This window comes from Anser anser (assembly GCF_964211835.1).
Source record: "Anser anser genome assembly, chromosome: 15".
NCBI lineage: Eukaryota > Metazoa > Chordata > Aves > Anseriformes > Anatidae > Anser > Anser anser.
In genome coordinates, this window is record NC_139736.1 from 7,759,311 (window position 1) to 7,784,897 (window position 25,587).

General features: G+C 38.9%; 2 protein-coding genes across 11 annotated transcripts in view; one reads left to right on the forward strand and one right to left on the reverse strand.

Moving 5' to 3' along the window:
• The first annotated feature begins 172 nt into the window (after positions 1–172).
• USP42 (ubiquitin specific peptidase 42) lies at positions 173–25,322 on the forward strand. Of its 8 annotated transcripts, none has more exons than XM_083800281.1 (20): positions 173–366; positions 2,654–2,872; positions 4,455–4,692; positions 5,427–5,627; positions 6,777–6,887; positions 7,048–7,150; positions 7,311–7,378; positions 7,536–7,606; positions 8,128–8,210; positions 10,364–10,475; positions 10,837–10,977; positions 11,169–11,269; positions 11,730–11,868; positions 12,536–13,273; positions 13,653–13,741; positions 14,375–15,874; positions 16,363–16,655; positions 17,211–17,293; positions 17,887–17,929; positions 19,507–25,322. In XM_083800281.1, exons 3-20 carry the CDS (start codon positions 4,464–4,466, stop codon positions 19,545–19,547), a joined length of 4,146 nt encoding a protein of 1,381 aa, XP_083656407.1. In that variant the 5' UTR covers positions 173–366; positions 2,654–2,872; positions 4,455–4,463; the 3' UTR covers positions 19,548–25,322. The 8 variants fall into 8 exon arrangements, with proteins under 8 accessions (XP_083656407.1, XP_083656411.1, XP_083656414.1 ...); XM_083800283.1 differs by having other exon boundaries at positions 228–366; positions 2,755–2,872; XM_083800282.1 differs by lacking the exon at positions 173–366 and adding an exon at positions 1,162–1,750.
• The window catches only part of CYTH3 (cytohesin 3), a 51,984-nt gene continuing 48,188 nt past the window's right edge, over positions 21,792–25,587 (reverse strand). For all 3 annotated transcript variants that reach the window (XM_083800389.1, XM_083800391.1, XM_083800390.1), the window contains exon 13: positions 21,792–25,322. In XM_083800389.1, coding sequence (XP_083656515.1) covers positions 25,250–25,322 — 73 coding nt within the window. In that variant the 3' untranslated portion in view covers positions 21,792–25,249. The remainder of the gene's footprint in view (positions 25,323–25,587) is intronic.

Sequence of the window (25,587 nt, forward strand, 5' to 3'; positions counted from 1 at the left end):
GCTGCCCGCATCCCCCGGCTCCCCGCCGCCTTCCTCGCCCCCCGAGCCGTGACCGGGGGTCGCCGAGCCCCCTCTAGCGGCTCCCGGCAGCGGCACAGGGGCGGTGCTGGTCCCCGTGTGACCCGGAGGAGCTCGCTTCTCTCTCTCTCTCTCTCTCTCCTCTCCCCCCCTGCCGCCGCCGCCGCCTCCTTTCCGCCCCCCCGCCCGCTTATTGCCCGGCCGGCGCCGGGCCCCGGATGGAAGAGGCCGGCGGAGGGACGTCATTGTTCCCCGACGGGCCGTACCAGGAGGCGGAGCGGGCCGGGCTGAGGCGGGGGCTGCGGCGAGGGGGACCCGGCAGCGCCGAGTCAAGCGGGGCCGAGCCAGGTAATGGGGCCGGGCCGGGGGGTTGGTGGTGGCGGCGGGGGGGAAGCGGCGGGCCTGGCGGAGGCCTGGCACAGCCCGGCAGCGCCGCGTGCGGCTCCCTGCCCGCAAATCAATGGGCCGGGAGGAGGGGCCGGCCCCGGGAAGGGAAAAAGGAAGGGGAAGGGAAGCGGCCGGCGGGAGCAGCCGGCCCGGCCCGGCCCAGCCCTGCCCAGCCCACCGGGCGCGCTCGGCCGCTGCCCTCCCGGCTGGCGGGCAGCCGGAGGGGGTGGGACCCCCGGGCGGGGCAGGGCGCCGCCCCCAGCGCTCGGCGGGGGGAATCAGCCCCGCTGCCGCCGCCGCCACCTCCGCCGCCACCACCCCCTGGGCCGGCAGGACCGGCCCCTGCCCGGCGGTGCCTAGCCTGCAGTCCCCGCTCCCGCCGCCTCCCTTTCCCTCCTCCTCCTGCCGGCGCGGGGACCCGGCGTTGCTTCCTCTGCGGGCGGGCTGGCTCCCCTTTTCCATCCCCTTCCCACGACTGCCATGCCGTTGTTGCCGGCCGGCCACGGAGCGGGCTCCCCTCGGGGGTCCTGGGCTGCCCTCGGGGGTCCCGGCCTCCGCCGAGCCCCGTGCCGCCCTCTCCACCCCGTTGCCATGGCCACTGCCGCTCCGAGGGGCGAGCCCTGCCCGGCCGGGCCGGGAGGCGCGGGAAGGGAAAGGGATGGGAGAAGAGAAGGGAACGGAGAAGGGAAAAGACCGGGAGGGCGGGCGCTGAGGCGGCACGCCCCGGCTGGGCAGGGCGCCGCGGGGCTGAGCTGAGGCGCACGGGGCTCGGCGGGGCGGCCCAGGAGGGGAGGAGGACGGCGGGGCGAAGCGGCGGCCCCCTCGGAGCCGTGTCCCCGCCGCCTCGCCCGCATGTCGGGGCTTTTTCGCGTCGCGCCCTCGGGCTCTCGCCGCGGGCGAGATGCTGCTCCCCAGCGCGGACATCTTGCGTGCGGGGCCTGCCCGCGGCGGCGGCGGGAGGGAAACCCCAACCCCAAAGCCCTCCCGAAAGGGAGAGCTCGGGGTGAGGGCCGATCCGGCACCGACGGCAAACACACGCCGGAGGAAACGCTCTAGTTCTAGCCGTGAGCACAACGGCGAGGTTAAAAAGGCTTCACGCTGGAGCTCCGAGTTCGGCGGCGTTCCGAGGCCCTCGGGGCGAGTTGTGGAGACGGCCCCGGCTGAGGTGGCGGCTGCTGCCCCCGCTGTCCCCGCTGTCCCCGGCCCCTTGAGACCCCCGGCATCCCCTGTGACAGGATCTGTGGCCCCGGGGAGCTGCCGCCGCCTCCTCGGCCAGCCCGGCAGCAATCCTGCCAGCACAGAACAGCTCAGTAGCTTTCTGTGCATAACCGGCATCCACTTCGGGGTAAAGTGACTATTAATTTCTATTTCCTGGCTTGGTTGCTGGTTTATTCTTTAACGAAACTTCAAGCACCATGACATGTGTGTTTGGGGTGTTTATTTCCTTTTTTTCTAGCTTACAGCAGCTTCGGAGGATGGAACGGCAGTTTGTAACTCACGCGTGGTCTTAATATCTATGCCATAACAGTTTTCTCTTGCTGCTTATTGCTGTTTAGTTCTTCGTGTGTTTTGTTTTTTTTTTTTTACAACTGCTGCTGCAAATGTTTGTTTTGTAATAAGATATGTGCATGATGACTGCTGCCTGGTTAAACTCAGTTTTGTGAATGGGATCTTGTACAAAATCTCAAGCTGTGATTGACTCTCTGCTACGCGGAGGCCAAACGTGTACTTCCTGAGAACCAGGTCATAAGTGATATCGTTTTGTAAAGAGACTGCTGAAAAAATCTGAACAGTGCTGCTGCAGAACTCTGAATGGGGGGATAGCAACTGTCTTAACTGATCTGCAATCTTGAGTTTACTTTTCAGTGGGCAGGAGGAGAGTCTATCAAGGCAAACAGAGAGAAATAACACCCGATGCTTATGTCAACATAAATTTGTGTTCAGAATTGTGTAGGAACAGCATCAATGTGTATATGGAACATTGGGAGAGGAAACAGTATCAGTATTTATAGTTCTCCTGCTTCCTTGTCAGAGAGATGTTATATCCAAATTAGAAATTGATGTATTTTGAAAAAGTGGTGATCGATCTGACTTATTCTTACTACTGTTAATATTTGCTGTTGAATAGTACTTAATATCTGGTAATGCATCAATCAATTGTCAAAAATAAATTTAAAAATGTGTAAGGCTTATCTCATTGGTCAATATAAAGCTCAAGTTTGTTTTTTGTTGTTCTTTTTTTTTTCAGTAATGTTCTTCTGTTTTCCTTCTCACTGCGGTCTTGATTTTGTTTCTTGGCCCTCAAGTATGTTTTCAATGTGTTGTTGAAACATTTTCCCTTTCAATCAGAAAAAAAGGAGATGTCACTGATGTCTGCAATTTGAAGACTGGATCTTGTCTGAAAATCACTGAGCCCAAGAGCTGTCACCTTAGTCTTCCAATAGGACAAGGATGTCTTCATTTCTCAGTTAAATGCATTTTTCAGTTTTGTGTATTATTTTCTCAGAAATAGCAAGTGTGTATAGAATGGATTTTAAATTAATTTTAGATTAAAAATGTAAAGGGAAAAGTTCTAATTATAAGCTCTGCACACAATTTGTCAGTTGTGGGACTAGGAGTTTTCTTATTTACTGTGCTTTGTTTAACCTGTCCTAAGTTTAATCGATAGCAAGCAAGTTGTACTATAAATCTGAAAACACTTTATGCTTTGTTCTCTCAGTCATTTCAGTATAACAAACTAGCTTATGTTTTAAACCCTCCATTAGGTTAGTGGTTTCACTAAATGTACCAAGTCTCTGTGTGCTAAAGTAAGACAGTAACAAAAAATTAAGTATAGAAGTTGATCATGTAATTATTCAGTTTCTGACTATGCACACACAATTACACTTATTTAAAGTGGTATCATCTTGAAACCTAACCAGCATTTTAAAAAGGACTTAATATCAGTTATTGCCTTTTGTCCTGGAAGGCTGAGGGTTTTTTTTGTTTTGTTTTATATTCAGCATTTCCTTTTCTAGTTTACGTTCCCCTGTTGTTTTGCATCAGGAAAATGTACAACTTTGCAAAGTAGAACTGAAACAGAGGCTTTTTAGTCTAACTTTTCAGTTTATCGTAGGGCTTTTAAATGTGATAGGTGCAAAATACCAAAAGTGCTGTTGCCAGAGTTATATCCAAGCAAGTATTTCTTGGAGAACCAGAAGAAGCCCAGGGAGATATACATTTACAAACATCTTTATGCTCTCCTTTCCCAATATTTCTGAGATATATCCCATCCTCTGTGTGTTTTGAGGTATGTGGTTCCCAGGAGTGAAAAGGAGGGCCAAACATCTCTCCTCTTGGATCTCAACATGCCAAGGCTTTAATGTACCGCCACTTATGGCTCCTGTTGGCCTGGAAAAAACGACCTCATGATGTAGACTGAGGAGCCCTCACAAATTAACTTGCTATCACAAACTGATGCCCAAAAAAAGGTTCATTTAAAAGCTAGGCTTATTATAGAATCACAAGAAGCCCCTCATGACTGATGCAGTAGACAGCGAAGTAGAGGGTGAGCCCTGGAAAACAGAATAAAAGTAGCAGCAAAATGTAGGTACCTTTGTGCACATGAAACAGAAAAACGCAGGCAGTAAAGTAAGTGTTCCATTACTAATGCCAGCAATAGATAATTGCAACAATTATCTATTGGATAATAGGTAATATTATCCAAAACTCAGAAAATGCAATAAATAACTGATTCCCCTCAGAGAATGTCATCTACATTTTTATATTAAAAAGACTCCAGAGTTGTAATGGATTAAAATCCTGTGAAAGTGAAAGAAATGACATCAGCCACTAGTTCTGTAGAAGCTAAAAGTAATATGAATAGAGTTTTGATGGAAATTTTTACTTTGTGTGGTTAGTTTGGGGATTCTTTTTAAACCATTCATACCAGATATTTAGTTCTTCAGGCTATTTCTTTGAGATTAAGTGACAGGACTTCTACTATTCTTTTCTTCTTGGAATGCTTTTTGATATTCTTACGTCAACCAGAACTTTTGTCTCTGTCACAGATATGAACAATGACCATAGTTAACAAGCCAAAATCTTCAAAGTCTAAAAAATCATCTTCAAGGCGGTCTGGCAAATCCAAGAAACCGCGTACTAAAAAAATGAAGTCACGCACTGCAAACTGGGGCCGGATACCACCTGCAGAAGATTCTAACCAAGTCTCTGTGGCCCAAGGACGTGGAGGTGCAATTTATTGTAGATCATCTGAAAAATCTAAGCCTTTTGCCCAAAGAGATCTAAGTAAGTGCATGTTTTATCCTGCTTCCATTTTCCTCAAAACAAAAGTAGAAAATGCAGTTCATACTTGTTACACTGATAGAGAATAGGACTACTGTGAATAAAGACTTCAAAAGGGAGTCCTCTAAGGCAACTGAAGTGACTGATGTTATAGAAATTAATTTCGATATATTTACAATCGACAGCGAAATACGGGGAGCTTTTTGTAATACACAGATTCATCCATGTCTTTTCTGTTTTGCAAAGAAAAGTGTTTGATTGTTGCTATTCACAGCTTCCATTATTCACAAGTTTTTGAATGATAATGTTGCTCAGGAAAAGGTCTGATATCTACTGTCTTTGCTAGTTACTTGTTTTTACATTGTCCTTGCATTTATTACCATATAATTTCAAGTATAAGTTTGTGGTTTAAGTTATAATAAGGAAAAAAACTGTAGTTGAGTTAATCGGGTTAAAGATTATAGATGAAAAGGCACTTGGCATTAGTTACTAAAATCAGAATGGCAGTTAGTCTTGCCTTAGAAAAATTAAAATGGTTGAACACACTTTTTTTTTTTTCCAAAACATTGTGTTGACCAGCCAATTTGAATTTGGCGGTATTAAAGCTGTCTGTAATAAGTTTTTCTGTTTTGGATTGTAGCTAGTTCCTCTAGGTGCTCCTGCAGAATAGTATTTTTTAAATACCTTTCTTAGAAACAAACAAACAAAATCTCTTTTTAAATATAACTTTCTTGCAGTCATTAATGATGGAATTGCTCCGCCGCAAAGAATTCTTTTTCCACCTGAGAAGATTTGTATGGATTGGCAACAAACACAAAGTGTTGGAGTTGGACTGTACAATCTTGGCAATACATGTTTTCTTAATTCTACTCTACAATGTTTGACCTACACACCCCCACTTGCCAATTACATGCTTTCTCTTGAGCACAACCAGTCATGTGAGTACTTTCGAACAGTATTTTAAATCTGTTGGATAGCTCTGAAGGTGAAAGAACAGCACTGATTCTGTGAGACAAAATTACTTGTCTGATTTTACCTGTAGAAGCTAGCTTTGAACATTGTATTAGCAGTGGGCTCAGAATAGCATATGGAATGCATTTAATGCACCATGTTAATAATAAAAAATAAAGGATAATTTCTTGCTTCATGTGAGTAATGAAGTGCATTGGAAAGCAAGGCCTTTAATGAACATTTGGCATTTGGGCTTCCTGCTGGTAGAAAAGCAATAAAATTTAGGATGTTGGCACCACAGATCTTTAGTCTTCAATGCCTAGATTCCATAATGCACTACAATAAATGGTATGTTCTTTGTTGAACTAATTAAAAAAAAAAAAGTAGAAAGCAATATGAGCTCTTATGAACTTGACTAGAAATTTTAGTGGGACTGTATTAAAATCTAGACTGATTTTGTCCTAAATAAAATGTTGTATTTTTTAAACTGTTGAATTTGTGTTCTTTGAATTTCATTGTTATACTTCGGTTTATTTAACCCTAGGATCCTGTTGTCATATCTGTATATGTGTGTTTTTACAAAGGCACCTGTATGCTTTCTAGCCTGGTATCTTTGTATTGATACCTAGAAATTTAACTGTTTTCTTACTGTATGTAGAAATTGTTTCAGTTATGAATCCTGTTGAAAAAAGGAGGGTAGAAGTACTATTACATGCGTTAATTTTTCCTTTCTTCCAAAGGACTCGTAGCTCTGTATCATGAGGCTCACCTGACAGCACTGTGCTGAAAATAACACACATTCTCTTAATGCTGTATCATCAATGTCAAATATTCTTTCCTCATATATTTTGCAGCCTGTGGAGTTCACATTCCTGTCAGCCTTTACAAACATGACTTTGCAGTAGTCTTTTAGATTTCTCATCAGAAAATGAATTTGAATACAGGCTTAATGGATATTTTTATTCTGTAAAGTTTTGTGAAATGAAATGTTACAAGACTGTTGGGACACTGGCATCTCGGGAGAATAGAATGTAGCAAGGAAAGCGGATATTGTATCTATAGTTTAATTTTTCTTTATATGTTTGTAGTTATGTATATTTTGCTAGACTGGGATGCTTTCTTCTTTCACTCTTCAGGTCGTGAACAAGGTTTTTGCATGATGTGCACAATGGAGACTCACATTAACCAGGCCCTGTGTTGCACTGTTGATGCCATCAAGCCTACACGTGTTATCAATGATCTTAGACGTAAGTGGCTTCAGATGTGTTTCTTTTTCGATATCTTGTAATCTTCAAATAATTATTTGATGTGTATAAATGGTTTTAACACTATAAAGAAGAGAGATTTTAGAAATACGAGAACTATTTCATTTTTAAATGAGGTAAATACTATAATCTTCTTATTTAGGAATAGGAAAACATTTCCGTTTTGGCAGTCAAGAAGACGCACACGAATTCTTGCGCTATACTGTTGATGCTATGCAGAAAGCATGCTTGAATGGAAGCACCAAGTAAGCATAAACAAATTCACTTTTATATGTTCTCTAGCACCTTTTAGTCCTTTATTTACTATCAAAAATGAAAGTCTACATCCTTGGTTTTCATAAAACTCTTTGAAGAGTTAACTCTGTGCCTTAAATCTTCTGAGCTCTGATTATAATTTATTTCCAGATTGGACAGATCTTCTCAAGCAACCACCATCATTCATCAAATATTTGGAGGATTTCTAAGATCAAGAGGTACTTTTGAAAGTATTCCTGTCCTTAGAACTGATCTGTGTCTTTTGTCGATACAGAGAGCAGCCTGTAGTTTGTCTAAAGTAGTATATATCAACAACTTGAATTTGGATGGTTAGTCTCCTTCACGTATTGTTAAGCATTTATATTTTGCTTCCAGTAAAGTGCTTGAATTGCAAAGCAGTTTCGGATACGTATGAGGCATTTCTTGATATCACTTTGGATATAAAGGTAAGGTGTTTTGTAAATATGATTCATGATGTTTAAATACATGTATAACTTTCTAAAATAAACTTGTTTATCGTAAAAAACAAACAAACATATAATGTTAAAATATAAGAGCTTGGTCGTGGTTAGGACATCGTCCTTCTGTGGAATCCATATAAATAGTCTCCACATTTGCATTGGGCTAAAGCTGAAAGAATTTTATATCTACACAAATTATGATACTGTCATATTTCTGTTGTTGTTCTACCTCAATATACATCTAATTGTTAGATTGATGGGTTTGATTGTTCCATTACTGATGACAAAGCACACTATAGGCGCTGTTATTGGAAAATTATTTGTTTCAAAGTAAAATGACTTCCAAGTGAGGTAAATGCTGAGCATGCTCTTTCTGCCTCCTTTTTCACAGTGCTCGTAGTAGATTACTTAAGCATGTATTAGTAAGATTCTCTTATAAACTACTAGTACATCTTTGGAATTCTGAATTTATAGTGACTTTATGCTCTTCTTTCTTGCTCCTCTAGGCAGTTTCATCTGTTACCAGAGCTCTAGAACTATTTGTGAAACCTGAACAGCTGGATGGAGAGAATTGCTATAAATGTAGCAAGTAAGATTATTACTAATTATGTCTTAATACTAGCTACTAGTTCAATATATTGCATTGACTTAGAGCATAAGTTATCTTTTCATTTAGAAATAAGGAGACACAGCTTCGTTGTTGTTGTTGTTGTTGATGCTTCATTTTGTTTAAACAACTGATGCACTGAAATAATCCCAAACCTGAAAACATTACATTTGTTTTAGAAAGATAAGAAGAGTGGCTATTAGCTAATATTGCACTTTTATTCCTAGTATTGTCTGCACCATGGCTTGTCAAGCTTCCTAGGTGTGTAGTTGCATGCTGAAATATTCATATTGCAAGAAGTTAAAAGACATGCCCGGTAAATAGTGGTGTACTAAAGCAAGGAGCCATGCAGAATGATTTGGAGTGGAAGGCAGCAGCAGGTTCCTGAAGGTCCTAGCGTTCACTGTGAAACAGTTAGATTGAGTCTCAGTGAATGCAAGCTGGCTCTGTGATAATTAATGTCAGCAGCCTGTGCTGGCTCACTAAACAGCGTCTTGCACAGCTCTTGAACTGTAAAACCTGTGGACTAATGTCTGAAATGAGCTACCTTAAGGCCTAACGCGTGCTCAGGGAAAGCATATTGAGTTCAGGCGCTCTATATGCTGATCAATATGTAAAATGTTTCTACGTATTTGAGAAACAATTGAACATTTGTATAAGATGGTTTGGCACAACAAGTTGTTATTCAAACGTACACTGAGAAAAGCAAGGAATGCCAGGCTCAGCTCTGTAGGATTCATGCCTGACCCCTAAATGAAAAATGCAGTATCCACTTTTTGTTGTTGGAAACTAAGTAAATTAGTATGTTGAATCAAGAACATTCAATAGGTTATTAAAGCAATTTAATCCCAGGTTCATCTTAGCCTGTGGATTCTAGAAAGCCACATGTAGTATATTCAGGATTCTCATAACTTATGTCTGAGGAAGAGAAAAACTGTAATAAGCACCTCACATCTGAATTGCATGGTCCTTCATTAATGTGCTCTTTGAGGTGTGATTGGTTCAGTAACACGTAAAGCCAGAATTTTCCATCTTTTTGTGAGTTTAAAAGGAAAGGCCTTGCATATGTACAGTACTTTTTCCATTGCTGATAAACTATCTTACTACGTTAAGTTTTTCATAATTTACATGTTATTTTCTACCATAAATTCTTCTAATAAAGAGGACTGCCTCTAAACTTTGTATCTAATTGCAAGTTTTGTGGAGTTTTATAAAACACTTGGATTTTTGTTTCTTTTGAGGGGGAAGTCTTTCTTGTTCATAGGCATTCTCTATGGGTTTGGAATTCTCTGGCTTGTATTTTGACATCAGAATTCAAAAAGAGATACTTTAATTCTTTCTATTTATTAGCTATCAACAGTATTTTTCTTGATGTAAACTGACCAGTTTCAGTTGTTCTCTGGGCTAGTGGTTAAATTTCACTGCTTACACTGTAGGTCCTACCTTTGAGTGGGCAATATATCAAACTTAATTTTAACTATTTTGTTTTAAAGGATTGCAGATGGTTTCAGTGTCTTTCCAGACAACCTCAGTATGTGAAGACTTATTACTGTTAAATGTCTCCCTCCTGTAGAATGACCATGTGCTTCTGTTGTATTTTTGATGTTGATAGCTGATCTATTTTGGAAATTATTTGCAGTTTCTAGTCCTGAGGACCGTGGCTCTCTTGTTCCACTTTCAGTATTTGTATTTCACTTGAAAGCTAAAAGAATGTATCCAGGATTTGAGTTCAAATAGCCACTTTCGTATACCAAGAAATGGTACCTTGCCTTACAATCTCATGATACACTTTTGTAAGAGATTCCTGTTCCCTACACTATGAGTTGTTGGGAAAACTTACCTTTTTGGCGTAACAAAAATACGTGTTCAGACATTTGCTTGGCTATCAAAAGATAATGTTCTAAATCCTTTATTCCTTTATTCTTTGTTCTGTAGAGCTGTCCTCTAATATCCTGCTATCTTCTCTGTATTAACAAACCTGAAATGCAGTGTATGGATTTATGAAAAGAAAAAAACATATTATGCAAGTAAATATCATTCAAATAGCATAAGCATGTGTGAGACATTAAAACTAGTTTGATTTTAGGGCAAAAAAAGAAGATGTTTTTAAACAGTTGTCTCTGCTTGTTTTTAAGGTGTAAAAAGATGGTTCCTGCATCCAAGAGATTTACTATACACCGTTCTTCCAATGTTCTCACAATATCACTGAAAAGATTTGCAAATTTCACAGGTGGAAAGATCAACAAGGTATATTTTCCTCTGTAATGCAACTTTATCATTATGTAATGGGGCATCTTCCAACGCTGAAAGTTGTTAAAATTTTCAGACAATAATTGTAGACTAACAACTATGGCTTATTCTTTCTCTTAATATCAATAAAGTTCCTGCTTGACAAGAACCATATGCTTTCCTCTGAGAAGGCTAATTCATCTGAAAACAGTTCTCTGCAACTTCTACTATTAAACGTTGTTTATGGGAAGACTTATTTTTAATTAATCAAGAAACATATTCATATAATTCTAGTCTGTGTTTTTTTGGAAGTGTTTTTCTCAGGCTAGTCCACGAAGTACTCTGTGATAATTTTTATGTCTTCTTGGTCTCTCTTCAGGAGGTAAAATACCCAGAGTATTTGGACCTTCGAGCCTACATGTCTCAATCAATTGGAGAACCACTCCTCTATGCCTTATATGCGGTGCTGGTGCATAATGGTATCAACTGTCACGCAGGACACTATGTATGCTACATAAAGGTAGATGTCAACATCAGTTCTAATGGTAAAAGTTGTGCTGGCAAACCAATTAAAATGTTACTATAACTAGTGTTTCTAGGGAAAAAGATTTCGTTACATGTTTATTTGATATGTGTGTATTTTGTTCCTATCTGTGATTTCATTTGGAAAACATGCAATTCATCTAAAGATATCGTTGTCTTTATTTGCAGGCTGGTAATGGACTTTGGTATCAGATGAATGATGCTAATGTAGTCCGTACTGACATTAAAACAGTTCTTGGTCAGCAAGCTTATTTACTTTTTTATATCAGGTAATAACAAATATTAAAATGTGTTCAGAAGGGTTTTACTTTCCTGTTATTGATATTTTTCTTTTTTGCAAGTGTTTTTCTTTCTATCCTAGGAAAAGATTATTATTTGTATAATTCAGTTCTGTCTAACCTGAAATTCTCTGTGTCATTTATTATCTTTTGTTGCTTGGCCTTAAACTGCAGCACTTGTGTAAATTGCTATATATGTGTTATCTGTAGGTGGCTAATTTAGAGAAGAGAAATTAAGGTCATCTGTGGTGTAAGAATGAGTTATTGGTCTGAAAGTGATAGTCATAGTAGGAAGACTGTTATCTAATTTTCAGTTTGTAGTCCTGGTTAAGTCTTGTGTATAGAATATTTCCATATTGTATGAACTGTTCCTATAAAATTATAGGATGGGATTTAATCCAAGAGTAGGTTGAAAGAAAAACTAAACTAAGATCACTGCTCTTTTCTGAAGGCGCTATGATTTGACACTTGGAGAACGTGCTTTTTACTTACCAGCACCATCTTATCCCCGTTCATTCCTTGGTCAGCGGGGGGCTAATAGTAAGCAGGCTGGATTTATGGGACCACGACTTCCTCCTCATATGATTAAGGTAATTTAGGGAAGCGGGAGGGCAAATAATGGACCAAACTGATAGTGGGTGTTTGGGGTTTGGTGTGGGGTTTTTTGTTTTTCAGCATCTTAGTTTTGTTTTCCTTCCCACGCTGCAGCTTTCTTCACAGCCCTCATGCTACAGCCAGAGTCATTCAAACAGTGGCTACTGCTGAATTGTGCAGCCATGCTACTTCATTACTTTATACCTCCAAGACAGCTTTCTAAAGCACAGAGAGCTACGCTCTTTGACAATTTGAGTGTACTAATCCTTGAATCATTTAAAAGAGGACTTTTTTTTTTCCTATCAGCGTCACATTAGCTAAGACAGTGAAAACCGATTGTCTTATTCCTGAGCACCAGAACAATTATTCCAGGCTTTTCAGCGTATGTTTAAAGGGGAAAATAAATATGTTTGGGAATAGTTTTAGGTAATGTTAAGTTGTTTGGATGGTTTTCAAAAATGATGCTCATTTGATACCAATATGCAGTAAACCAAAAGCAGGAATTAAATACACTTATTGAATTTGCATTTATGTATAAAGGGCAGTGTTTTTTTCTTTTTAGGTGTTAAGACCATTTGTAGAATTAGGAGAATTTCTTGTTTAAAATTTTTAAATCTAGTGTTTGCATTAATCCATCGTGCAATTTCTTCTTTATAAATACAGAATTCAAGTCGTTTAAATGGAAATGGATCCTTAAAAGAGGATCCAAATACCATTGGTGTCACCCTAAAAAGACCATCTTCAGCACCACCGACGGCTTGTGTTCAAAACTGGGCAATTACCAGGCCTTCAATTACTGACCCATCAAAAAAACAGAAGATCACTATCAGTATTCACAATAAATTGCCTGCTCGTCAGACTGTGTCACAGCCTGACTGTCTTAGCAGTGCTGTGGAGGATGAAGATCTCAACAAGGCTGTTCCTTCATCCACAATTACAAATTCCACCGCAGCAGAGTCTACCTCAAATCCATCTACTATGTCAGTTACTACTAATGTTTCCAAACAAGAAGTTTCTGATGAAATTTTCGTGGAGCCAGCAGTGAATGGAAATCCTAAACTCAGCTCTGATAACACAGTCCCTTACGGTGCAGAATCTTCAGGAAAATCTGAGGAGGAGTCGAAGGGCTTATTTAAAAGGAATTGCAATGTAATATCCTCTAATGGAATTTTGGTTGGAAAGGTAGTCCGTACATTGCAGAATTCCCATTCTTCCTGTCAGAATGCTGAAGAAGAAAGATCCCAGCATGAGCTGCCAAAAAATGATTCACTAAATGGTGCTATTAGTTTAGTTAATGAATCTAAAGAAAACGGACTGAAACTTGATGATTCCACTTGCCAAGCTGAACCTGTTAAACCTTCTGAGATGTTCTTTTCTAAAACAAATGGATTGCTTGAAACAGTGAGTTATGTTTGCTCCATCTAGAATTTATCACCTATGATGTATTCAGGAGTATTATCATGTTCCTAATTCCTGTGAAATACTGGGAAAACACAGCACAAATTTGATTGTTACACTTTGTGATATTATCCCATTAGAATTTGCAGAGCTGAGCTGACATTAGAAATTGTCAACTTAAGGTCAGCTGAGATAAAAATTCATAAGTTTCATAAAGTAGATTTTTGGGGGTGAGTTGGGGTTATGTTTGAAGTGTAGATAATGCATATAACTCAAAGTGGTCTTGTTTAGCATTTAATGGAGAAATTCTGACAACACTAGTCTTCAGTACTACTACAAATAGTATTTTTTCTGTCTGCTGACTTGTGCATTTTAATTGCAGATGCCTATAGCTATGCCTCCAGTCCCTCAAGAAGTAATCTTAGAATCCCTCACAGACAGCCAGCTGAACAGCTTGTCAGAGGAAATAAGGTAAAATGAGCACAGTCTGATTAAAACAAGAATTTATGGAAGTTCATTGTGGTTTTGTCTGTCTATTAATACTATTTAATGGAAGGATTTAAATCAGTAGAATTCCGCACTGTATGTCCAGTGTTATGAACAGAACTAACGATCAGCACTGTGCATATTACTCTGATAAAGGTTGGTGCCTCATGGAGAACTTCTGTTTCTTCATAGAATGTTTTTCTATTTTTCTCCATTGTCTGGAGAAACATTGGCTCTTCCCCTCCTTTTTTTTTTTTCAGTCATAGGATATGTGAATGTAAATTCTTGGGAGAGAGAGAGAAAAATAAGTTTCAACTGTTGTTTTTTCAGCTATGTGGGGAGAGCAAATATAGTGGTTTTGGATATTTTGGCTATTACTCAGAGCAGCACATGGAAAGAGACGTGTTTGGTTTTTTACTGCAATGGTTTCAGAAGCAAGAGGGGAAAAAACACTTTCTCTGGGAGCTGAAGAAGGTGTAATGATCACAAGATAGGTTTCTATGTGGAATATCTTCTAGAGTATTCCTGCAGTCGTGAGTTTGTTTTTTGTTTGTTTGTTTTGTTGTTTTACTTAACAAGATTTTACTCTTAATATTAATGTGTTTTTATTTTGTGCAGTGTCCCGGGACCTCAGAAGTCTACGGAGAATGATGCTCTTATGGAAACTGTAGTGATGGAAGCACTATTGGTCTATGAAGAATCCAGGAAAGTTCCTTCTGACTTCAGCTGTGAGGCTGAGAATCCTTTTATTCAATCAGATTCTGAAACCATTTCTACCAAAGAAGAAGTTGGAAGTATTATAACAAAAGCTGATAATGCACATCCCAGTATCAATGGTCAGCACAAGATTAGGGAAAGATGCTTTGATACTGAAGATGAATTCCTTGAACAGTACCGATCTGAGGACCGTGGAGACGAAGACAAATCAAGAAGATCAAAAGAACCTGAACTCATTTCAAAAGAAAATATTTTGTACATCAAAGACTCTTCTGAGGCTGATGAGAACTTGCGGCAAACTTCCTCTCTAAAGTCTGACAGTGAATGTAGTTCTAAAAATCTTTCCTCCTTAGCTGTTACAGATAAATGCCAAGATACAAAGGACATATCTAATAACTATGTAGAGGTACCACCTGTTAATGACTCGTCTATTACAAAGCTGGATAAAGTTTTGGAAAGCCAATTCTCCAGACCAAATGAAGAATTTGGTGACAGAAAATGGGAAGAAGATGCCATGCATAGGAAAAAAGATAAGAAAAAGATACACGAAACTAAAAAAACTGACAAAGAGCATTACCGAAGAAAGAGGGAACATTCTGATACTGAAGAGAAGGAGAGTCAAAACAGAAGCAAAACAGATGGTCATTCCAGCAAGAGAAGGTGCTCTCGCAGCATGGAAGTTATTAAGCAAAATCGTCATAAGCAGGAGTATTGTGAGGGAAGCAAGTACAGATCTTTCCATAGTGAAAGAAACAGCCCTGATAATGGGAGAAGATCACTAAAATATTCAAAGTACAGATCTCGAAGCAGAGGAAGATCAGAACAAGATAGGAATAGATATTACCATTCCAAAGGGGAAAGAACTTGGAGCAGAGAAAGATACTATCAAGATGAACCACGGAGATGGGAAAAATGTAGATATTACAATGATTACTATTCATCTCATGCAACAGGAGACAGTAGAGAGAGAAAGTTCTCTCACGGTGATAAAGACTTTGACAAATTGAGTCAAGCTTACAACAGCAGGTCACATAAGGATTATCATTACAAAAGCAGATGGCCTCACAGTTCCCTCTCGAGAGAAGATGATGTACATCACTTTAGCAGCCACAGAGCAGACTTACATCGTTGCTCAGTACCTCAGCAACATTCTGAAAAATATTCTCGTGAAAGACATGCACTTCCACCTGTGTCAGGTCATTTTGAGGACTCTCCCCAGAAAAATGAAAAAGAAAGAAACAGAAAAAGACAATATACTCGTGCAGAAGGTAGTGAAAGTGAAATAGAAAGGAAACGCAGAAAGATAGAAAAGGAGCTTTTAGGTGATGAAAAAATGAAAAAATATAAGAAGTTCAAGAAGAAAAAGAAGTCTAAAGATAAACATCGAGAGAAGGATTACAAGTAAGCAAGGATTCCAGCATAATCAGCAATTTTTTTCCTAATTCTTTTCTGGGTGTTTCTCATGTCTTCCTTTTTTTTCATAGTTTCGAAGTTATTTTGATAGCATAATCTGGCTGGGGATCATGTTATTAGGTTGATCAGTGAAGATAGGAAAGATATTGCTGAATTGTGTTAGAACACTAGATTTGGACCACGTAGTTAGTAATCATATCTGCACACCATTCTGGATTAGGTTAAAACATTTTTTTTTAATTGCACATATTCCAGAGCTAGCCACTGTTAATGATTTGTGTACAAACCAGGACCTATCGTCCTTCAATCTGAGGGCTTAAGTTTGCTGCATCTAAAGTAAGTTACATGTGCACAAAGTACCACAAAATAGCTGACATGCCGCAAATCATCACCTGTGGTAAAATAAATAAAATTTCATATATGCATCAAGTGCCACATCTTTTTTTTTCTATTTTTAACTTGCATGTTTCCTTCAGACTTTATGATTTGGATTTCTCTGTGCTCCACTTTGACAATGACAATCGCAAGCGTAAGAAAAAGAAGAAAAAGAAGAAACACATCAGGAAACTGAAAGGCTTCTTGGAATACTTAGATCCTCGTTTCCAGAAGAAAACACGGGAGAAGAAGGAAGAATCCCGTCCTCCAGATGGCTCTTTTTGTGAGCAATACAGAAACGAGGGCAGTAAACAACCTTACAAGGAAGGGAAGCCTTCCAGTGCAGGTGAAAGCAAGAAATACAGCTCCATTGCATCCAACGAGTATATTAAAGGTAAGCAGCTGCAGCATGTTTACGGGATTCCTTTTTTATTAATACAGAGAGTGTTTAAAACGGTCTTTAAATGCTTGATGACCGAACAGTCTGCATGGATATTAAAAACAAGTTGATAGACTATTTTTTTTTCCATTTTTGAATGACCACTAGGAAAGAAAGTCTGAAAAAAAGAGGTTAAAAGAGAAATAATTTTAATTTGATTTGATGATTAAGTGGCAAACAAGAGGAAGAGATGCAAGATGCCTTATTAAATTCAGTCCAACTAACTAGGAAAAATAAATTTGGACAGCTGTATCTTGGAAAAGAATATTGTAGGTAGAAAGGAGGTTCAGTAGTCAAGATGGAAGACGATGACATGAGGCTTACAGGCTAGTAATGTAATAGTGAAACACAGTCTTCCTAAAAAAAAAAAAAAAAAAAAAAAAAAAACCTGCCTGCATAATTCATTTGAATAACATACTATGTTCAGCTATTTCATAACATAGAAACAGTGCTGACTGCTTATTCAGAGTAACATAAGTTGGTGATAATACTGAAATATTTTTGTTTCAGATGTAGATCTGCCTTCTCCTAAGCACACTGAATTCACAGTTATTAATCCTCCAGAGGACGCTTTGCAATTTAACACCTGGAGAGTATGTTAAATTCCTGCTATTGTTCTACTTGTGGTTTTTTTTCCTATTAGTATAGGCTTAAGAATATAGAGAAATGGGCTGATGAAACAATTTTTAGTATAAAAAAGCCATCTTGGTACATCTCCTTACAGAAAACTAAATACAGACTTTAGCTCCCGATTGGCTTCACACTGAACTCTGTGCTGTTCTTGTCATAATCTCATGGTCTCTCAGTAGATAATATGGTTTAATTAGCTATAGAATCTTGTGATGAAGAAGATTGCACACTGCGACAAATTCAACATCTAAAATCAAATTTTACATTTTCCATGATTTTTTTCCAGAGCAGAAGTGTGTAGTATTAAATATATATGTATCTGAGATGAAGCCACAGTCCCAGTTACTCAGATATTTTAATAAGCACTTGCAGTAAGATAAATTGCTGCATCTTTTAGCATTATTTGGTTTAATTGTAGGGTTAGAGACACATTGATTCAACAGAGCTGTAAAGTTTCTAAAAGCTCACTTTGAAAAATACCAGCTAAATTACTGGCAAGACTGCATCCGTTCTTAAAAACAAACAACCCCCCCAATCATCTATTTTCCTCTTACAGATAACTGAAGTAATCCCTGAAGAAGACAGTTCACTATCCAAAGGCAAGTTTTTAACATTTTATACATTTTACACCTAGACACAACTTAACCAGTTAACAGTCAGTGACAAACCTGTTCATTGTTGAAAATGCCATTCTGGCATAGGAAAGAAAGGAATTCATCTTCTTGCTTTACAGCTGAATGCCTTTTATAGAATGTTTGGAGAAGTTAAGTCTTCGAAGAGATTTTCAAAAATTCTACCTGGTTTTAATGATGAAGTAAATTGCCATAGTCTGTAGATTCTGGCACTGAAAAGTTTCTTCAAGATAAAGAGGAAGTGCAATTGTTGCAAGGCATGTTTGTGTTTTGAGACATGGACGACCAGAAGTTTTAATCTTAAAATACCATGTGGAGGGGAGGCTGGTTGTTCACACATTCTTGCAGACTTTAATACAATCTGTCCTATTATCAAGAACAAAATTAGGGACAGAACTGAGGTCTTTCAAATACCAGTGTTGCAAAAACAGACTTTTTATGATATTAATGTCAAAAGAATCCTGATTGTACTAAATTGTAAGTATCTCTTCTAGCTGATAAATCAGGAGCAGCACAGAAGAAAATGTATCTGCTCTAATCTCTTTGGGCTTCAATGAATTCTCTGGCCAGCAGATGGCAAACTCGTTTTTCTAAACCAGTCAAAAGTATAGGAAGAAAGTAAATGTCTTGCATACGTTCCACAAGTCCGGGGCATTAAGATCACTGGGCTATATAAGTGAAAGTGATGTTCGTTGGTAAATACAATAGTACCCCATTTAGATACGCTGCTTGCAACATAAACAGGATAGGAGGGCTGTGCAAAGCAATTTTGGTAAATTGAGGAATTCAAGTATTTAATCAAGCCTAAAGATATTAATTAGTTTCATTTTGGGGAAGGTCAGTCTTTCAAAGAAGAGAAAAAATGTCTCTTAAACAGGATTTTCTGAATGATGGAATCTAATCTGAAAAAAAGGCCACTTCAACAGTTTGGTTTTTTGTTTGTTTGTTTTTTTACAACATTGAACCTCTCAAATAAGCTAGGGACAGACTAGGACCAACTGAGGACTCGTTAGGTTGTGCCTTTTCACCTGGACTCATGTTACTTTGAATAAATTAACAAGGATAGCTAGTGATAATTTGTGATTTAAGGAAAATCCAGATACATGAGAGAGAGAGTAGCGTTAAAGCAGTTAAATTCCTGCATTCCTATGTGTTCTCCCTAGCAAGCTTCTGAACGCTTCTGTTCTGTGGCTAGGATTTGGTCAGCTGACCACAAGATCACTAGTAAAACAAGGATGCTGTCCAATCTAACCTTCAAATAAATTTAATTTACCTAAGGTCTACCATTTGCCATTAAAGTAGGTAGCTTTGTCCTAATATTCTGTACAGTTCACCAATTTTAGTGTAGAACTGAAATGCAGCAACAGTTTAATGGGAGGGCTTTGGAAGCCACCTTCTCCAGTCAGTTCAATCCTGTAGTCACAAAGCAGATCAAGCCGTGTGCAGGGTTGTGACTTTTCTGTTTAGAAAGAAAACCACTGAGCCAGATAGGTCCATGTTGAGTAACACACCAGGGAATGACACTTCTTCCTTTTGTCTTTCAGACGCAGAGCTTACTGATGGAAGCCTTCAGTACTCAAACTAAACCTACCATCAAAACCGATGACCATTTTACCATCAAAACCCAACAACTTCTTATCGTCAAACCCAACAACTTCTTACCATCAAAAACCCAACGACTTCTTACAACTTCTTACCGTCAAACCCCATGTCTTCTTACTGTCAAAACCAACGTTTTATGGTCAAAACCAACCACCTTTTACCTTCAGAACCGATGACTCAACATTATCAAAATAAACTATCAAAAATTTACTTAAAATTTATCAATACCGTAAAATTACCATCAAAACAAAACCCAATCATAAGTGGTGCTTCAAACGTCTGTACAGACTTTTACCATGAAAGAACTTTTTTTTAGCTTTTAACTTGAGACTTTCTTTTTTAAAATGTACTTCTAATCCAAAAGGGTGGAAACTTTCTACAACTGCTGAACATTGTACATTACCAAGTAAATATCTCACTGAAAACAATGCCCTGGAATAGAACATCTCAAATGCTGCTTAATTACAGACTCAGGTTGATTGTGTGTTATTCATGTAATGTTACTCCAAGATAGACATCTGGTGCAAGAACAACCAGGAAAACCACAGAATTATAAAATTTGCAACTGACAGTCTGTATATTTAATTTAAAGACTTATTTAAGATTTCACAAGCTCTCACATAACAGGAGTTTTGCAAGAGCTTCATCTTTTTTGTGACGCCTGACACTAGAAACTAATTTACTTCACATTTTAATTCTATTCAAGATCGGAAGAATGTTCTGGTTTTCAACGCTGTGGAACAATGATCAGAATATGCAGTTCTGAATGTATCTCTCAGACTATTTGTATACTCTTCCATATGTTTTTATTACACTTTTTAATACAGCGTCACTTGTCTTAAGTCTCGGTTGTCTGTTTTGTCCCTCTAAAGTTTCTAGTTACAGACAAATTCATACTGTGATTTTTATTTTTATTATTAAATGCTATCAAACTGTGATGCACTTATTACTCACTGGTCCTGCATCAGGAGATGAGTGGGGAACCTGTATTAAATACAGTTCATCTGAATAATCTGTCTGGTTTATACAAGCTGTGTTGTTCAGAGATGTCTAAAGTTTGATCTTTGTTTTTTTAAAGATAAAAAGCACTTGCCCCACTGTAAATATATAGCATGTAAAATTTATATAGTATATAAATACAGCGAAGTTAAAATGGATTTTTACTTGAGTTTTACTTGAGTTATTTAACATGCAATATGCCATGTGACTTGACAGCTTTCACAGTGTTGGATAATCAAGAAATCAGATCTTCCTTTCAGTGGTAGGTGAGAAGATGCTGTTGGTATGACCCAGAGAAGACAAGTAACTTGGGACCTCAGCTGCCTAGACAAGAATGCAGAAGTCTTTCTCCTTTGAAGTTAACAGCTTCCAAAAACAGGCAACAGGTTGGAAGCTTGGCAGTAGCTTTCCACTGTGTGTGACACTAAAAAAGGAGCAAGGTTAATGTTTTACTAGATACTTCAAGTAATATTTTGGTACATGGAGAACACCATAAAGCCAAACCATAAGTGTACCCTGCATAATGTTCCTATGGCAACAGTTATGTTAAGTTACATAAAGTAACATGACAAAGAAAACACCCACCTGTCCTGTATCTGGCTTTTTTTTCCTCTTTTGTCCTTTGGCTCCAAGATTTGGTGTCTTGTGTTTTGTCTGATCAATAACTCTGGGCTTAAATGTATAAAAGGAGTTTAAACGTTGACTGCTGTATCTTTTTAGTGCTCTGTCTATTAAGTGCTCTGGCAACAACTACTGCTGGAACTAGCCGTCATACAGGAGTGGGGGAATGCAGTGAGAGACACTTCAGCTTAGCCCTCTGAAGATGATGGGGCAACTGCAGCGGTGTGGGCTGCTTCTGCCGGGGGGAGGTCTCATTTGTCTCCTTGAGGAGAGGAGTTCGCTTTTTCTCCCACTTACATTTGACTGAAGCACAGGGAAGTATTTTGTCAGGTCCTTTCGCTAATTTAGGGTGGTTCTCAAAGGAAATGGAGATCTCCAGCTCTTACTGGAATTAACGTTTCGTAGCTGTAGCATACTTTATTCAATCTATTTTGCAGCGAAAGGGTTTTCTCTGTAACCTGATCGTTTAAACTGTTGTGGCTAAAATAAGGGCACTTGCAAGAGCAGTTATAATCCATGCTATAAAATTGAATCACCCTCTAGAAAGAAAAAAAAAGAGCAATTATCTTGCATGTACTCTTGAAAAAGGAGGAGCTATACAACAGTATATAGTTTCACACTTTATTTTTGAGAATGTCCAGGTTTAAGTAACAGCTTTTGATGATAAGTGAAAAGGTTAATATTGCAGTGGATTTACACAGAACATTACATTTTTAACAATGATCGATACAGAGTATTTGTCATGCAAATCACCTGTGTACACCAAGTAATACTTATATCAATACATATCTGTACAGTATTTACATTTTATATTTAAACTCTAACTAGAAACATTTTCCAAGAAAATATAGAAATGAAACTGGTAAGCCACAAGTCTTAATTTGTAGCATTTGGTCTACAACAGACCTAGCTTTTCCAGCAAGCATATCTACATAGATATGTAATAAATCTTAAAAAATAGGCATTGTTTTTATATATGAAGCATTATAAATGCTGCTTGGTTTATAAAGGTTCAGTTTTGTACCAGTTTAAAACTGTTCAAAATGTTAAGTGATTTAGAGCTTATTTTGTCAGAATATTGTAAAATTTAAGTCAGTCCAGCTGAGCTTAAGTATTATATACAGTTCTCTCCCTAGATTGCACTGGCAGCGTGGCTGAAGTTAGTGTCCAAACAGTTTAGGTATTCAGAGAAGCCGTATGTGTGGCAGAAGCAGTAGCGGCTCTTGCTGGCCCCTGTAGTTTCAAAGGGCAATGGTAAAGAGCTGAAGAATTTATACAAATTTCAGCGCAACGGGAAGGGAGAAGTCTGCTGTCCCCAGAGGACTTTCCTCAGCCTGGCCAAAATATAACAGGTATTGCTTTAGGCCACAGAGCAGCTAGTCTTAGTAGCTACACCTGGACTTGAAGCCCAATAAAAAAGGGAAAGGTTGAGAGATTTTTCTTCACCCTCATGGATAGTACCTGACTTGGCCAAAATTTTCACAAGCCACTTTGTTTTACTGGCCTCGTGGCCAGTGGAAATTCTGGGCCAGTTTCACTCCCCGTTAATACTGTTACAAAAAAACATTTGAAATCAAATATTATCACACAAAAGAATGATATTCCATTAGCTTTGGTAAATTAAATAGTTATATTGAGCACCACAAATAGCTGGTTTAGATGTTGCATTTTAATGCTAGAAATAATATATTTCCTGCTACGATATCCTCAGTTACATGTTAATCTAAATAATTATTTCTGCAGGATATAAGAACTTCAAACCAAATACAGCAAATAAACTCTCAAGGCATTTCCTTCACGCTTACAGGTAGACACCCTCACCTGGCTAGATAAACAGATTTTCTTGAAGGTGATATTTCAGAATATAAGAATTGATTTAAAAAAAAGTGCTTCATGGCTTACTGTTTTTGTAATCTCACATTTCTCCAGGAATACTTTATTTGCTGCATTTCACCATTACACTTGTCAGTACCACTGATTCTGGTTTATCACTATTTGCATTACAAATCTACTTCTCCAAAGCTAAAACTGATGTATGCACTGCTTGAAAACAAAACTTGAAGTTGTAGAGCAGAAGACTCAAGTCATTAGGTTAGCAGCTGTGTAACCATACTGCTTTCCAAACATAAGATGTACAACTTAATTCATTTCTATAAAGAGTTTAAATGGCTACCATTAAGCAAAGATGTCCCCACGTTGATGCTTACTGTTAAGCAAAGATTCTACCTCCTTTGGCTGAGGTTTGCTCCCTACTCACATTTGAACATTCATCCAAGTAGCCTGCAATTCCACATGCTCGGGGAGTATAGAAATAGTATATAGTATAGAAAAGGTTCCTCCAGGCTCTTCCTCTCAGCCTTTTTTTGAAGCATGCAATAAAGCAAAATATTCGCAGGCTGACATTCCATGCAAAACAAGGCAAATTAGTAAGACAGGAACCACAAAACTGACTGTCCTTTAAAGTTAAAATGAGATTTGAAATAGATCAACTTAGTAAGTGTCTGTTTTTCCCAATGCAGCATTAATTCCCTATCATGTATCCAGAGCTGCTTCTGTTAACTCCAAGAAGCAAAACTGCTTTGACAACATACTGGGTCACCAAAGCATTCGCTGGCACAGTAGGCACGGCTCAGGTTCAACAAGTTTGTGAAAAAAATGAGTACTAACAGAAGCAGCAGGGTCCAAACAAACACTATGTCCCCACTGCAAAATGAGGGGCTTTACCTTGAGTGTTATGCATGCACGCTGTCAATAGAAAAGCACTGTAACAGAATCTGCCAAGGCAGTTTGTATGTTACTGAAAGACCATCAGAGTGGGACTGCAGAAAGATCTTCCAGAAGTTACAAAAAAACGTGGGGGCGGGAGTTTAGGTGCATTAGATAACACAATGTTAGATACAGATTTTGTTCTTTATGTAAAAGTAAGGATGTCTACTCACTTCTTCAACGACTGAAGCACAAGTCTGAAAAATCGCCTTTAAGAATGTAATGAAAATATTTAACTTTTCTGTATGTTCGAAGTTTGCTATCAAGCAAAGGAATGAATGCTGATGCCTTAACTATCTAGGGCTGTATCTTACAGAAAGAATACACCTTCCTGTTTTTTCCCTTTAAAAATATTAAATGCATGTGAAATTATTAGGGGGTGTTTTCACATGCAAAGCCTAACGCAACACATGCAAGCCCTGTCATCTTATTCCTTTAGTAGTAACTTAGTGTTAGTTTAACTACAACATACCTAAAACATAAGAAGGATGTTACTACATAAAAAGCAGATGAAACCGGTCATTAAATCTTACTGCTTATTGTGCATGAGCAGACTGGAATGAGTTTTAGCCTACTGGCAAATATCAAACCACATCTGTACTCAGTGTCGTGCCTACAGATAATCCTTTACTGTTGGGACCTGCATATTTTCCTGTGCATTCAACACAAACCCTTTGGCACAACTAGTTAACTACGTAGCTGCCAATCCACCACTCAGCTGCACTTCTGAAGAAGAAAAGCTATTTCCATATAACGCAGGAGCACATACTCTAAATGAAAGCTTCACTCAGCTGGTCACTTACTGTGAGATGCGCAAGATTTAAAAACTGCTATTGAGATTGTGGGTTTTCTGCTTACAGAAAAATTAAGTGCTAGATCGCCCCCGACTCCACTTTGTAGTGCTGCATTTAATGGAGATTAAAATAATTTCAATTGCTCCTCCATTTATGGACAACAAGCTCAAGGAACAGGTACAGCATATTAGCCTGGAATTCCTTCCCCGCCAATCAAAGTAAACTGGAGCTGTAACTAACACAAGCAGAAACAAGGCTTCCATGTTTTCAGTTGAATAAAGTTCCAACAAAATCATCCTCTGGGATTTGAAGCTTACTTCAAATTATATGCCAATAACTATTTACCTTGAAAGGTCTTGCCAAGTTTTTGTGTCATAGTAGAGTATATATATATATATAAAATTTACAGTTAATGTCTTCACTTAGTTTGTCCAATTTTTACATTATCACTCAACTGTATGCTCATTTATAAGTTGATGCATGTATACAAGCCGCTGATCACGTTCTATTTCTTGTTTGCAATTCTTCGTTTCCTTGTTGCCAGCATATCGTAAAACGGATCCCTGCTGATACTTGCTCTAGAAGAAAAGGAATCATCAGTTTGGTTAACAAATGCCATTTCTGAAAACTAGAAGTGTTTTGTTCTCTCTTCCCTTTGAATGACTCCACACCTCTCATCAGATAATGGATTGCTGACCTAGAATCACAGAACATCCCAAGGTGGAAAGGACTCACAATCATCACCGAGTCCAACTCCTGGCTTCACACAGCACCATCCAAAAATCAGACCCTATGTCTGAGAGCATTGCCCAAACGTTCCTTGACCTCCGTCAGGCTCGGTGC

What these genes read in the sequence shown, in the direction of transcription:
- USP42 (XM_083800281.1), top strand. Translation starts at nt 4,464, where the DNA reads ATGACCATAGTTAACAAGCCAAAATCTTCAAAGTCTAAAAAATCATCT. An exon ending in TGTTATCAATGATCTTAGAC is followed by an intron (nt 6,888 to 7,047) that starts GTAAGTGGCTTC and finishes CTTCTTATTTAG; the next exon opens with GAATAGGAAAACATTTCCGT. An exon ending in TGCAATTTAACACCTGGAGA is followed by an intron (nt 17,294 to 17,886) that starts GTATGTTAAATT and finishes TTCCTCTTACAG; the next exon opens with ATAACTGAAGTAATCCCTGA.